Genomic DNA, 12213 nt, shown 5'->3' on the forward strand with positions numbered 1-12213 from the left:
AGCCTGGTAAGGACCACACAGTCCCTTCATCTTACAGACCAATAAGTCAATTATCATGCATTTCGAAACAATTCGAAAAATGCCTGCTGATCCGACTTAATCTACATCTGAGATACCACAACATAATCCCAGCCCATCAATTTGGATTCCGCGAAAGCCACGGAGCCATTGAACAGGTGAATCGTATTACAACGGAAATAAGAACTGCATTTGAACATCGCGAATACTGTACAGCAGTATTTTTAGACGTATCCCAAGCGTTCGACAGAGTCTGGCTCGACGGCTTAATGTTTAAAATTAAAACAGCCCTACCCGAAAGCACACACAAACTTCTAAAGTCTTACCTCTATGACAGAAAGTTTGCAGTGCGGTGCAACACTGCCACTTTCACTGATCATACAATTGAGGCTGGAGTCCCCCAAGGCAGCGTTCTTGGGCCAAGCTTATACCTCATCTATACAGCCGACATCCCTACAAATAGTCGCTTAACGGTATCCACATTTGCTGACGATACAGCTATCCTTAGCCGTTCAAGGTCCCCTATTGTGGCACTTGCGGCAGAGCTAAAACTGCAACGCCATCTAGGTGTCATATTGCGAGACGTGGGCCACCTGCATAACGCGTGAAGGGGTTAGCGGCAGGGTCACGGGTCTTACAGGGCCAATTATCAGATTTCCCAGAGAGAGTAAAATTTCTACAAATCTGGCAGATGCTAGGTTGCCGCCTTATTCTGGCGTCATCAGCAGCCATTCTCAAGTTAAAGATCGGCGGAGAAAGTTCTTTTGGTGATTGTGGGCAATTTAAGCCAAATAAGTACAAGTGCTACAGGCGAACTAGATTGGCGAATAGTTTGAACCGGCGGAGAGCTGGGGTAAGTGGATAAAAAAGGGCTAAGAGACCCAGAATTTTATCGCCTAACTCTCGTGCAGGGTTTTAAAAGAACAAAGTATAGCCAGCTTACTGATCCGGAAGGAAGAAGCGCTACAGCCAGGCAGCGCAAGAAATTGCAGTTTTTTGACAGGCCACAAAAGGAAATTAAAAGGCAAGGCGGACAGCAAATCTTCGGCTGCAGCTTCTGCGACCAAGGAAGGCCTACGGACCGCGGAAGAAGTAGCCGCCGATTAGTGGATTTTTATCAGTTGACTCGCGCGCTTCGCCAGCATCATGCATAGAGATTGAAAATCGAAAGAGAAGTCCGATCCGCCCGCGAATGCGCTGAACGCGATTTAAAACTAGTGACTATTATAAGACCCGCATTGAGGGCAAATTTAAAGGAAAGAAACAAAAATCCAAAAAAAAAGGGGGAAAAAAACCCTACTACAAAAAAAAAAAAAACGATAATTATGTTTTAGTAAATTAGGTTACGATTTTTTTTTTATTATTATTGTGGAAAAATAATGTGCAAATTGATGTGAGGAGAAGTGTCCGATTTCTTTGTTTTGTGTTTTATGTTGGTGTTAAACTTGTAAGCCACACGGAAAAAAAAATGTCCCAACTTTAAAAGGAGAGAAAAAAAAGAATAACAGGGATACCTTGTAACGTATCACATTCAAGAATAACATCAGGCAGGGTGTTCGATGGGTATCGAGCGCACGCGAGCGATGGTCCGGCTGCTGCTTGTCGGTAAAAGGGGGTGGTGGTCTTGCTGCGATCCCATATTTGCCTATTTTTGATCATAAAACTTATCTTCGCGTGCTAGACAAGCTAACCTGATCCGGAAGTAGGAGAACTCATAATACAGACATCTAGAAAAGGGAAAATATGTTCTAATAGTCTACGCCAAACCGATCTCGGCCAGCCTCCGGTGTTGTTGGAGGCCTTCGTTGACCCGCCCTACCAATGGCCATCTTATCATCATGATTTTTCCCTGATGGCCCCTTCTGAAACCTAATCTATCCGCAAGGGCCTCATGCTAGCTGCGGCGAAAAACTTAAGGATTTACCACATTATAAATTCGATTTTATTACTAATATATGTAAACATTCTTAAAACTAGGCATATAAGATATAAAGGAATGAAATTGTAAAAGGATAAATTTTTGCATATATATAAATAAATAAATTATTGTTTTTAGAATTCACAAAAAAAATGAGGATTAAAAAATATATAAGAATTGACAAAGAAAATTACAAGACATTAATATACGTGAAATTAAATAGCGATCGTTCCGGATTTCTGTCAGTGTGTTTCCGTTTAGTTCTTTTACATTTACTTTGTGATCTTTGCGTTGTCATTTGTTTGGACATTTTAAGGGAAAAAATAATAGGGACATCTACGTTACTGTTTTAAGTGCTGAACTTGTTTTAATTTGGCCAGCATACATAATTAACATGATTATCTTTGGTGACTCACCCTTTACTTTGGTAACTTCCATCGGAGAAAGCGCTTTCGGCGACGGCAGCTATTTTATTGGGGAGTAAAGTTTATCTTGTTGGATTTAAAATATAAAAGTATTGATTGTCTCGCGCATATTCCTAGGAGGTATCCCTGTTATTTTTTCCTTTTAAAGTCGGGACATTTTTTTTTCCCGTGTGGTTTATAAATTGAACACCATCATGAAACACAGAACAAAGAAATCGGATACTTCTCCTCACGTTACTTTGCACATAATAATTTTTCACAATAATAAAAAGAAATCTTAGCCTAATTTACTAACACATAATTATCGTTCTTTTTTTTTTTTTTGGTAGTTGGGGTTTTTCTCCCCTTCTTTTTGGACTTTTTTTTTCTTTCTATAAATTTGCCCTAAATGTGGGTCTTATAATATTTATTAGTTTTTAATCGCGTTTAGCGCATTCGCGAGCAGACCGAACTTTTCTTCCGATTTTAATTTTTACAAATTCATGCTGCTGATCGAAGCGCGCGAGCCAACTGATAAAAATTCACTAATCGGCGGCTACTTCTTCCGCGGATCGTAGGCCTTCCTCGGTCTCAGAAGCTGCAGCCGAAGAGTTGTCTGCTTTGCCTTTTAATTCCCTTGTGGTGGCCTGACAAAAAAAACTGAAACTTCTGGCGCTGCCTGGCTGTAGCGCTTTTCCTTCCGGATCAGTAAGCTTAAGCTGGATATGCTTTGATCTTTTAAAATCCTGCACGGGATTAAGTCAATAAAAAATCTGGGTCTCTAAGCCCTTTTTCTTCCACTTACCCCAGCTCTCCGCCGGATCAAGCTATTCACCAAACTGGTTCGCCTGTAGCACTTGGACTTATTTGGCTTTAATTGCCCACTATCACAAAACGACCTTTCTCCGCCGATCTTTAACTGGAGAATGGCTGCTAATGACGCCAGAATAAGGCGGCAACCTAGCATCTGCCCGATTTGTAGAAATTTCACTCTCTCTGGGAAAACTGACAATTAGCCCTGTAAAACCCGTGACCCTGCCGCTAACCCCTTCACGCGATATGCAGGTGGCGCACGCCTCGCAATGTGACCCCTAGATGGCGTTGCAGTTTTAGGTCTGCCGCAAGTGCCACAAATACCCCCCGCCAAAGATCTGACTTGGGAGTCAAATTCCCAAGACAGATACAACCAGCACAGAAGGCAGCTCAACTATTGCTTCATATCTTTCGCATGATAGCGTCCAATATACTTTCCTTGCAGATCTTCGAGGTCATAGTTAGCCAGGCCAATTTTCTTCTTAACCCTAGCCTTCACGTAAGCTGGGGCTAGCTTGGCGTTATAACCGGCTACGAAATTGCTTTGTCTGAAATTCCGTCGCCATACTTCCTGACCCTCTGCATACGACACCTCCCTCGACCGCAAATTATATTGTCGTTCGTTCCTCGCATTTTGCTTCCTCATAACCTCGCCTGCTTTACTGCGAATTAAATCTAGCGAATCTTCTCGTGTAAACACCGCTGACCTGTCCTCGAGCAATCGCAGAGCTCTTAAGAGCTTAAAAGTGGAGCCTGAAGATACATAGTGCTGCCCGAACACCATATAATAGGGAGAAGTACCAATACTAGAATGAACAGCAGATCGCAATGCGCAGCAAATACTGCTGAGCTGCTCGTCCCAGTCCTTTTGGTCCGTACGAATGTATGCGCGGATTGCAGCTATCACAGATCGATTTACGCGTTCCGAAGCATTAGCCTGCGGTGAATAAAATGCTGTCAGAGTATGCGATACTTTATACTCCCGCAAAAATTTCTGGAATGCATCTGATTTGAATTGCGAACCGTTGTCAGAAACAATAGTTTCCGGCACTCCAAACGTATGGAATAAATCCTGCTGTAGATATTGAATTACTACGTCTGCTGTGAGTTTCTTTACCGCTTTTAGGAACACGAACTTCGTATAATGATCTAAAACTATGAAGATCCCTATGTGCCCACTCCTAGACCGCGGGTATGGTCCTAGAAAATCAACGTAGAGTCTCTGGAAGAATCTATGGGACTCTGGAGAGATACCCATTGGTGGACGTTGAATCCTGTTCGGTGCTTTCGACATTTTGCAAGTGGCACAAGCTTGTATGTAGTCCTTCACGTCCTTGATCAACCCTGGCCAAAAGTAATACCTTCGAACTCTTTCTAAGGTCTTGTGGATGCCTCCGTGGGATGCTAGTGGATCATCGTGAGCTTTTTTAAGAACCTCGGGAACTAATTTCGTTGGAATCCAAAGTTTCCAGTTGAAGTTGTCGTGTAAGGCCTCGCCGGTAGCGTGATCGGTTCTGCGATACACCAAATTGTCGACCACCTTCAAATCTGGAAGCTTTTCCCCATTCGCTTTTACCTTTTCAATCAGCTCCACATATTCATCGCTTTTGAATTCCGGCAAATCTAATTCTACTAGCAACCCGTGACTTGCGTCTATGGCCGCCAATTCTTCCTCATTCACCCTCGACAATGCATCGGGAACTACATTCAACCTTCCGCTACGATGTTCGATTTTAAAATCGAAACTCTGCAGTTTCAAGGCCCACCGAGCTAAACGTGAATGGAGGTCCGTTTGGGTCATAAGCCACTTTAGCGACGCATGATCGGTAATTACAGTGAATGCGTGTCCTTCTACATACGCTCGGAATCTTTTTATACAAATAATGGCCGCCAGGCACTCTTGCTCTGTCACCGAATAATTTTTCTGTGCTTTGTTCAATTTTTTTGAAACGAAAGCTAATGGATATTCGTCCCCTTCATCCGACTTTTGCACCAGAACTCCACCAACACCAGACTTACTCGCATCACAGTGTATAAAAAATGGTCTGCTAAAATCCGGACTGTGAAGAACTGGGGCAGAGCACAACATTTCTTTAAGCTTCGCAAAAGCCTTCTCTCCCTCAGCAGTCATCACAAATTTTTGTCTTGGCTTTAACAGGTCAGTAAGCGGAGCGGAAACAGATGCAAAATTATTTATAAACTTCCTGTACCACCCAACCATGCCTAAGAAACGGCGCAGAGCCTTGAGCGACTGCGGTAGCGGAAAATTTGTCATCGCTGATATTTTATCTGGATCTGTGCGTATAACGCCCTCCCCGACAATATGGCCCAGATACTTGACAGTACGCATACAGAACTTGCTTTTCTCGACATTGAGAGTTAACCCTGCTGTTTTTACATAGCTCGCCACTAAGCCTAACACCCTCATGTGAGCCTCAAAGCTATCTGATACTATGAGCAGGTCATCCAGATACACGAAAACCTCATTTCTCAAATCTGCAGGGATAACCTTGTCCATCAATCTAGTCATAGTTTGAGAAGCGTTGGTGAGACCGAAAGGCATAACTTTGTACTGATATAGGGGCTTTCCGGGTATGGTAAATGCCGTTTTGTCACGCGATGCAGGGTCCAGAGGGATTTGCCAGTAGGCATCCTTGAGATCGAGACTTGATATAAACATAGCCTTGGGAAGCCGCCCTAAGATACCATCTATCTGAGGCAACGGATACGCATCCTTTTTAGTAACCGCGTTGACCTTTCGGCTATCCAAGCATAGGCGAATTTTTCCCGGTTTCTGCACCAGAACAACCGGTGATGACCAGGGACTATCTGATTCCTCAATAACTCCCAAGCTGAGCATTCTATCGACCTCTTCATACAGCAACTTTTCCACTGCCGGAGAGACAGGGAGATGCCTTTGCTTCACCGGCTTTGCGTCTCCAATGTCAATAGTATGTGAGATTTTGTTCGTCTTGCCTAACCCAGAAACTGCGAAAGATGGGAATCGTTGAACTACCGACTTGAGTATGTCCTGTTGGCTAACAGAAAGTTGATGTGATTCCGGGGAAATTTCATCCACACTCATACTAACCGGCAGAAGATCGAATTCTTTCCAGAAATCTATTCCCAGGTAAAGATCCTGACTAAGGGACGGAATAATATGCAGATCTAAATCCTTGATTACTTGCTTGTACTGCACAGGAGTTCTAAGCCGGCCAATTACTTCTTGCTTTTTCCCATCCGCCGTGCTTGCAACCGATGCAGCGCGTTTAAAAGGAATTTTACTGACAACAATTTGCTCAGCTAATTTCCCACCAACTACACTCATCGCGGCTCCGGTATCGAGCAATCCTAACACTAATTTATCCAGCAAACGCACCTCAGCGTAAGGGCGTTTATCGGCCTTCTTATATCGGATAGCGTTAACAGCTTTTGCTGCTCGCCAAAAAGCTCTCATCCTATTTGCATTTCGCGATCTTTTCTTCGGACTGACTGACATTGGATTTATGGATAACTGATTAGATTTTATTAATTGTGGCCAAGGAGTAAACGGACTGACAATACTATCGGACAAATTCGGGAAATTTATTGTAGGTGATAAGTTTTCATTTTCTACTGGCTCGCATCTGGGTTCGTCGATTTCTGGCGCTGAACACACGACTGCTGACGAGGCTGTGTGTTCATCTTGGAGTTTTTTTGACATTTTACGCAAGATGGCTTGTAAGTATTCGGGCGTCCACAACCAAAACAGAAAATTTTGCGTTTTCCCTCGCAGTCCTGATACCTATGACCCTCTTTGCGACAGTTCCAACAAATTAATGCCATAGCACCTATTTCTCCTTCATCTCCGTCTTCCGAAAATTCAACTGCGTCATCCAAATGGATTTCCTCGATTAACTCGGAGACATTCTTGCGAAAAGGGATATTCTTTTGGTAGCTATGGCTTCGCCTTACGTCGTCTAAGAACCTTTCTCTTCGCCGACAAATCTCGCGCAGCCGATCGACGGTGCCGACATTCACATTCAGGAGTTCATGCCGAATTTCCGGTCGTAAATTCCTACTCAGAGTGTCCACCACATCTCGCTCAGACATTGGCGTTTCTAAGCTATCCATAAGCTGCATAATTGCATCGTGAAATGAGTCGAAATCCTCTTTCTCCTTTTGTTTTCTATCTCGGATAGCTTCTCTAATGTCCACATCAGTGCGGGTGTCCCGAAATTGCTTTCGTAGCGCATAACAAAGCGAGTCCCATCGTACCTCCCTAACGGACTTGTGAAAACGCCAATAGAAATCACGCGCTTTGCCATCAAACAGCAAACTAGAATTGCTGCATAAAGCCACAAAATTCCCTTCTAGCGTCTGCTGTGTAAGTGCCTCTACCCGATATATGAAATTATCAACTCCCAGGCCCTCTGGACTGCCACTGAATCTTAGCTTCCAACTGTTAAGTATTTGGCCAACTTTATCGGGTCGTTGCACGAGATCGGTAACCTCTGTTCTAGGAGTTGCCCTTCCAGAGCCATGTAGCATACTTGTTGGCCCTCCAACCTGAAAATTTACCGACTCTGAATATCGCCTTGTGTCAATATTGGCAGTGGTAATAGGCGGTTGCGGAAAATGCACAGCTATATTGGCTTGTATAAGCTGCGACATTTTTTCCGACAGCTGCGTAAGCAGTTCATTTTGCATGGCCTTGACTTGTTCTGCTACCATGTTCCCTATTAACTGCTGAGGAATTTCTGCTTGCCCCGAATCTTCATTGTTGGCTGGAGCAGATCTTGAAGGCGTGTTCTGCCGTTTCTGCAACCTAGTATGATGTTGAGGTTCTTTGCAAATCGGACAGGTGTTGCTGGTTTTGGAGTAGACCTCGAAACAATTTTTGTGAAACTTATGCCCACACTTGATCTTTACTACAGATGCAGATGCCAACGATTTTTCACACAAGATGCATTTGGGAGAGGATCCTGCGGATCCCTCTTCCTCGGACAGCGGCATTTTTTGCCAATTGAGACCAATGAATATAGTAAGCAACTAATAACTATTAATTAATAATGTATAAAAGTAAACAAATAAAAATATTAGAAATATAAAATATCAAATCACATAAATAAATGATAATAAATAGGACAATAAATAAATTAAATCGAAATCCAATCAGAATAATTAATTACAGAAATAATCTAATCTAACCACATAAATAAAATTCAGAAAAAAAATAATTTAAAATTGTAACATCGAAATTGAAAATAAATAGAACAATAAATCAAAAAATTAATAAGACGGAGTGTAATTTAATTAAACGAATGGAGTAATCGCCAAAAACATAAAATAAATTTAAAAATTAGTTAAAATTAATGATCAAATTAAACAAACGAAGTAACTAATATATCAAATCAGAACTAATAAAAATATTTATTGCAATCAAACGAACAAATGAAATGGCAACTCAAACAAAAATCAATTCAAATCGTTAAATCACAAAAATTCAAATGCCCAAATAATGTAAATATCAACGATTGCGTTTGTTCTTTTGCTATTCTTGCATTTGCCTATTCGAGGTTCAATGACCTCCCTTTGCTTATCAGCTGCTTGTTCGTTGCGCTTCCCTTTTTTCAGCAGCAACACATTAATATAACAGCTAATGACTTTGGTTTTAAAGTTAAATCTTGTAATTGTAAATAGATATAAAAATAACGCAAATCATGCAACCGGAACTCTTCCAAAACTTGAGAAAGATTTGATTGCTAAACAAATAAAAAACATATATTATATTTCGCCGACAAGCATAGCTTGTTCCCCTGCAAATGTGTAATTGGTTTCAAACCGAGTCTACCGTTTGACTATAACAAAAGAACATAAGGAAAACGAAGAAGTTTTGTCGCGCAATTGCAACAACCACTACACTGCTGTGCCGGTGGTCATCCGTGGTCAGTGGCTAAGCTTAAGAGATAATCCCTGACTGCGGTCCACGCGATTACCGCCTGCACCCTTCTTCAAGAAGAACGGAGCGTATCTGTTTTGCCGTCGTCTGTGGTCTGTAAACTTCTTTATAAAAAGAATGCCTACGTAAATCCTATGCAGATAAACGACTAATGATCCAGCTTCCGTATAAGAAAACATGACCCTTCATTACAACCAATCAGCCGTGGTCAGACTACCTCTTATTAAAAGATTGTTCGCCTGCTTGTCCTATGCGTACTGATAAGCTGCTCTGTGTGGCTCAGAAATAAAATGTAGGTGATAGGACAGATGTAAATCTTTTGTAATAACTGACTTGCGAGGCCGATTGATTTATTACTGATGATAAAATCTCTCGTTAATCCCATTCGCAAGACAGGAACTACAGCGGAAATAAAACGTATTTGTTTTGGGTAATAAAAGCGAGTAGCTGTGGCTTATGCTCAAATGTGGTTCGCCCACAAATGATTCTCATAGCTCATAGCTAAATAGTAATAGAAAAAGATTGTGTATGTATATATGAGTCTGTGAGCACATCTAAAGATGTGGCCAACACGTTTGGGCGCCAAAGAATTAATAATCATAATTATCTTAATTATTCATAAATGTAACGTATCACATTCAAGAATAACATCAGGCAGGGTGTTCGATGGGTATCGAGCGCACGCGAGCGATGGTCCGGCTGCTGCTTGTCGGTAAAAGGGGGTGGTGGTCTTGCTGCGATCCCATATTTGCCTATTTTTGATCATAAAACTTATCTTCGCGTGCTAGACAAGCTAACCTGATCCGGAAGTAGGAGAACTCATAATACAGACATCTAGAAAAGGGAAAATATGTTCTAATAGTCTACGCCAAACCGATCTCGGCCAGCCTCCGGTGTTGTTGGAGGCCTTCGTTGACCCGCCCTACCAATGGCCATCTTATCATCATGATTTTTCCCTGATGGCCCCTTCTGAAACCTAATCTATCCGCAAGGGCCTCATGCTAGCTGCGGCGAAAAACTTAAGGATTTACCACATTATAAATTCGATTTTATTACTAATATATGTAAACATTCTTAAAACTAGGCATATAAGATATAAAGGAATGAAATTGTAAAAGGATAAATTTTTGCATATATATAAATAAATAAATTATTGTTTTTAGAATTCACAAAAAAAATGAGGATTAAAAAATATATAAGAATTGACAAAGAAAATTACAAGACATTAATATACGTGAAATTAAATAGTGATCGTTCCGGATTTCTCTCAGTGTGTTTCCGTTTAGTTCTTTTACATTTACTTTGTGATCTTTGCGTTGTCATTTGTTTGGACATTTTAAGGGAAAAAATAATAGGGACATCTACGTTACTGTTTTAAGTGCTGAACTTGTTTTAATTTGGCCAGCATACATAATTAACATGATTATCTTTGGTGACTCACCCTTTACTTTGGTAACTTCCATCGGAGAAAGCGCTTTCGGCGACGGCAGCTATTTTATTGGGGAGTAAAGTTTATCTTGTTGGATTTAAAATATAAAAGTATTGATTGTCTCGCGCATATTCCTAGGAGGTATCCCTGTTATTTTTTCCTTTTAAAGTCGGGACATTTTTTTTTCCCGTGTGGTTTATAAATTGAACACCATCATGAAACACAGAACAAAGAAATCGGATACTTCTCCTCACGTTACTTTGCACATAATAATTTTTCACAATAATAAAAAGAAATCTTAGCCTAATTTACTAACACATAATTATCGTTCTTTTTTTTTTTTTTGGTAGTTGGGGTTTTTCTCCCCTTCTTTTTGGACTTTTTTTTTCTTTCTATAAATTTGCCCTAAATGTGGGTCTTATAATATTTATTAGTTTTTAATCGCGTTTAGCGCATTCGCGAGCAGACCGAACTTTTCTTCCGATTTTAATTTTTACAAATTCATGCTGCTGATCGAAGCGCGCGAGCCAACTGATAAAAATTCACTAATCGGCGGCTACTTCTTCCGCGGATCGTAGGCCTTCCTCGGTCTCAGAAGCTGCAGCCGAAGAGTTGTCTGCTTTGCCTTTTAATTCCCTTGTGGTGGCCTGACAAAAAAAACTGAAACTTCTGGCGCTGCCTGGCTGTAGCGCTTTTCCTTCCGGATCAGTAAGCTTAAGCTGGATATGCTTTGATCTTTTAAAATCCTGCACGGGATTAAGTCAATAAAAAATCTGGGTCTCTAAGCCCTTTTTCTTCCACTTACCCCAGCTCTCCGCCGGATCAAGCTATTCACCAAACTGGTTCGCCTGTAGCACTTGGACTTATTTGGCTTTAATTGCCCACTATCACAAAACGACCTTTCTCCGCCGATCTTTAACTGGAGAATGGCTGCTAATGACGCCAGAATAAGGCGGCAACCTAGCATCTGCCCGATTTGTAGAAATTTCACTCTCTCTGGGAAAACTGACAATTAGCCCTGTAAAACCCGTGACCCTGCCGCTAACCCCTTCACGCGATATGCAGGTGGCGCACGCCTCGCAATGTGACCCCTAGATGGCGTTGCAGTTTTAGGTCTGCCGCAAGTGCCACAACCTCCAAAGAATGTGTGCGAAATAATCAATATTTTTATATTTTTTTAAATCAAAAAAAAGAAAAACTTTACTCCCAATGAAATAGCTCCCGTCGCCGAAAGCGCTTTCTCCGATGGAAGTTACAAAAGAAAAGGGTGAGTCACCAAAGAAAACCATGTTGATTATGTATATTGGCCAAATTAAAATGAGTTCAGCACTAAAAGCATTAACGTAGATGTCCCTATTGTTTTTTTTCCCTTGAAACGTTCAAATAAATGATAACGTAAAGATCATAAAGAAAATGATAGAGAACTAAACATAATCACACTGAGAGAAATCCGAAACAATCGCTATTTAAATTCACGCATATTATTGTCTTGTAATTTTTTTTTTTGTCAATTTTTTTTATATATTGTTAGTCCTTACTTTTCGTAAATTCCAAAAACAATAGTTTAATTATATGCAAAAATGTATCTTTTTACACTTTCATTCCTATTTATTATATATGCCTAGATTTAAGAATGTTTAAGTAAGTTTAGTAATAAAGTCCAATTTATAATGTGGTAATTCGCCGCAGC

General features: G+C 41.0%; 2 protein-coding genes across 2 annotated transcripts; both read right to left on the minus strand.

The window, feature by feature from the left end:
- Positions 1-1937: 1937 nt before the first annotated feature.
- Positions 1938-8304, minus strand: LOC26534985. Its single transcript, XM_043207264.1, has 2 exons — positions 3146-8304; positions 1938-3086 (listed from the first exon to the last, which is right to left on the minus strand). The coding sequence occupies exon 1, from the start codon at positions 8146-8148 to the stop codon at positions 6766-6768; it is 1383 nt and encodes a 460-aa protein (XP_043063199.1). The 5' UTR covers positions 8149-8304; the 3' UTR covers positions 1938-3086; positions 3146-6765.
- Positions 8305-10120: 1816 nt separating this feature from the next.
- LOC120322277 lies at positions 10121-11665 on the minus strand. Its single transcript, XM_039377336.2, has 2 exons — positions 11329-11665; positions 10121-11269 (listed from the first exon to the last, which is right to left on the minus strand). The coding sequence occupies exons 1-2, from the start codon at positions 11488-11490 to the stop codon at positions 11069-11071; spliced, it is 363 nt and encodes a 120-aa protein (XP_039233270.1). The 5' UTR covers positions 11491-11665; the 3' UTR covers positions 10121-11068.
- Positions 11666-12213: the final 548 nt, after the last annotated feature.

Source organism: Drosophila yakuba, unplaced genomic scaffold (genome assembly GCF_016746365.2).
Source record: "Drosophila yakuba strain Tai18E2 unplaced genomic scaffold, Prin_Dyak_Tai18E2_2.1 Segkk50_quiver_pilon_scaf, whole genome shotgun sequence".
Taxonomy (NCBI): Eukaryota; Metazoa; Arthropoda; class Insecta; order Diptera; family Drosophilidae; genus Drosophila; species Drosophila yakuba.